General features: G+C 38.9%; 1 protein-coding gene across 1 annotated transcript in view; it reads right to left on the bottom strand.

Annotated features, from left to right (window-relative positions):
• LOC125031158 (glutamate receptor ionotropic, kainate 5-like) overlaps positions 1-1375 on the bottom strand; it is an 18210-nt gene extending 16835 nt beyond the window's left edge. The window contains exon 1 of the mRNA XM_047621757.1: positions 1322-1375. Within this exon, the coding sequence (XP_047477713.1) occupies positions 1322-1375 (54 nt within the window). The remainder of the gene's footprint in view (positions 1-1321) is intronic.
• Between the last annotated feature and the right edge of the window lie 1125 nt (positions 1376-2500).

Raw genomic sequence — 2500 nt, 5'->3', positions numbered from 1 at the left:
TATTTCCATCCGAGAACCATTGTATCACAGAAAATTCACATGATACATTGTAATTTGATAGTTCTTAAGTCTCAGCATAGAAGACCAAATATGAAATGTAATCTGTGGCTATATGTCGGTGTATGTGTGAGAGTACACACAAACACACACACACACGCACACACGCACACACCTATGTATATGTATTTATATAAATAAATATATATCTATATTTATATATATATATGTGTGTGTGTGTGTGTGTGTGTGTGTGTGTGTGTGTGTGTGTGTATGCGTACGTGCGTGCGCGCGAATGTGTGTGTGTGTGGTGTGTGTGTGTGTGGTGTGTGTGTGTGTGTGTGAGTGTGTGTGTGTGTGTGTGTGTGTGTGCACATATATATATAAATATATATATATAAATATATATATATATATGACTACCGCGATGGTCCAGTGGTTTGAGCCTGGACTCCGACCCTCGTAGTCTCGAGTTCAATTCCCCGTCGCGGCGGTCATAAAAATGCCTGCGCTCTGACTGCTCATTCAAGCCCGAGAAAACGACATATTGCCTTGAGAAGTCAAACACAGGGAAAGTCACCGCCGTGGCAAAAGTGTTAGCGCGCCGAACCGCGGTTGATTAGGAAGGGCATCCAATCAGGCAAGAGTGGCACTGCCATATAACCTCTCAATAGTGAATTGAGAGAGGCCTAAGTCTTGCAGTGGAATGAATGGCTGTTAAAATATATATATACACACACACACGTATGTATATGTGTATATAGTGCCGCGGTGGTCCAGCGGTTAGAGCATGGGACTCCGACCCTCGTGGTCCCGAGTTTAATTCCCCGTCGCGGCGGTCATAAAAATGCCTGCGCTCTGACTGCTGACTCGAGCCCGAGAAAACGACATATCGCCTTGAGAAGTCAAACGCAGGTGTCGTAGGGGAAGTTACCGCCGTGGCGGTAGCGCACCGAACCGCGGTTGATTAGGAAGGGCATCCAATCAGGCAAGAGTGGCACTGCCATATAACCTCTCAATAGCGACTTGAGAGAGGCCTATGTCCTGCAGTGGAATAAATGGCTATTAAAAAAAAAAAAAAAAAAAAATGTATATGTATGTGTGTCTGTGTGTGTGTGTGTGTGTGTGTGTGTGTGTGTGTGTGTGTGTGCGTGTGTGTGTGCGTATTGTTTGACCTGATATATAGTGCCTAAAGAAGCCTAGATCTTGACTTATAGCATTAGATGGCACTGAGTTCCCAAGATTGAAAGACTAATGGAATTGAATACCGAATGAAGAGAACCCACGCCTAGTACATTAGGTTTCACTATGGCGTATGGCTTACCCGTGTAGTTCCCTTGGCAGATGATGATGTACTAAGAGTGAAAAATGCGTCCATTGCATTTCCATGATTGAATGATTATTATACATTATAACAAGCTTCATGGGTTGTTTGTGTGCCTGTCTTGTATGCTCATAAATCTATAAGTGCGAATTAGGATGGTGTGTTGATATCAATATTATTTTTATGTAAGGGAAACACAGATAAAGGACTCAAATAGTAAGTATATCAAATAATATAAAGATTCTAGAATGGCAGAATTCCTGATACCTCGCATCTTAACATTAAAATGACGATATGATTAATATTTATTTCTGTCTAGATTCAAAACCATAGGAAAATATATCTGATTATTTCCATCCGAGAACCATTGTATCACAGAAAATTCACATGATACATTGTAATTTGATAGTTCTTAAGTCTCAGCATAGAAGACCAAATATGAAATGTAATCTGTGGCTATATGTCGGTGTATGTGTGAGAGTACACACAAACACACACACACACGCACACACGCACACACCTATGTATATGTATTTATATAAATAAATATATATCTATATTTATATATATATATGTGTGTGTGTGTGTGTGTGTGTGTGTGTGTGTGTGTGTGTGTGTATGCGTACGTGCGTGCGCGCGAATGTGTGTGTGTGTGTGTGTGTGTGTGTGTGTGTGTGTGTGTGTGTGCGTATGCGTGTGTGTGTGTGTGTGTGTGTGTGTATTTGTGTGTGTATGTCTATATATCTCTCTTTCTCTCTATATATATACATACATACATACATACACATACACACACATATATATATATATACATATACATACGTATACATACATATATACACACACACACACACATATGTGTATATATGTATATACATATGTATACTGTCTGTATATATACATATATATACATATACACGTACGTATATACATATATACATACATACATATATATATGTGTGTGTGTGTGTGTATAAGTATATATGTATATATATACATATACATATATAAACAGATATTTACTTATGTACATATGTATACATGTATAATATTACTATCATTAAAATTCAGCACCACTATCCAAATCAAATTACGTGTTACTTGGATGAACGCAGAGTAATCAGGTCTCACTCACCTCCCCAACACCAAGCTTAAGACACGTGTCTTACATCACGTCAG

The sequence above is a fragment of the Penaeus chinensis genome, chromosome 1, assembly GCF_019202785.1.
Source record: "Penaeus chinensis breed Huanghai No. 1 chromosome 1, ASM1920278v2, whole genome shotgun sequence".
Lineage (NCBI taxonomy): Eukaryota > Metazoa > Arthropoda > Malacostraca > Decapoda > Penaeidae > Penaeus > Penaeus chinensis.
This window is presented reverse-complemented; position numbering and strand designations above follow the sequence as displayed.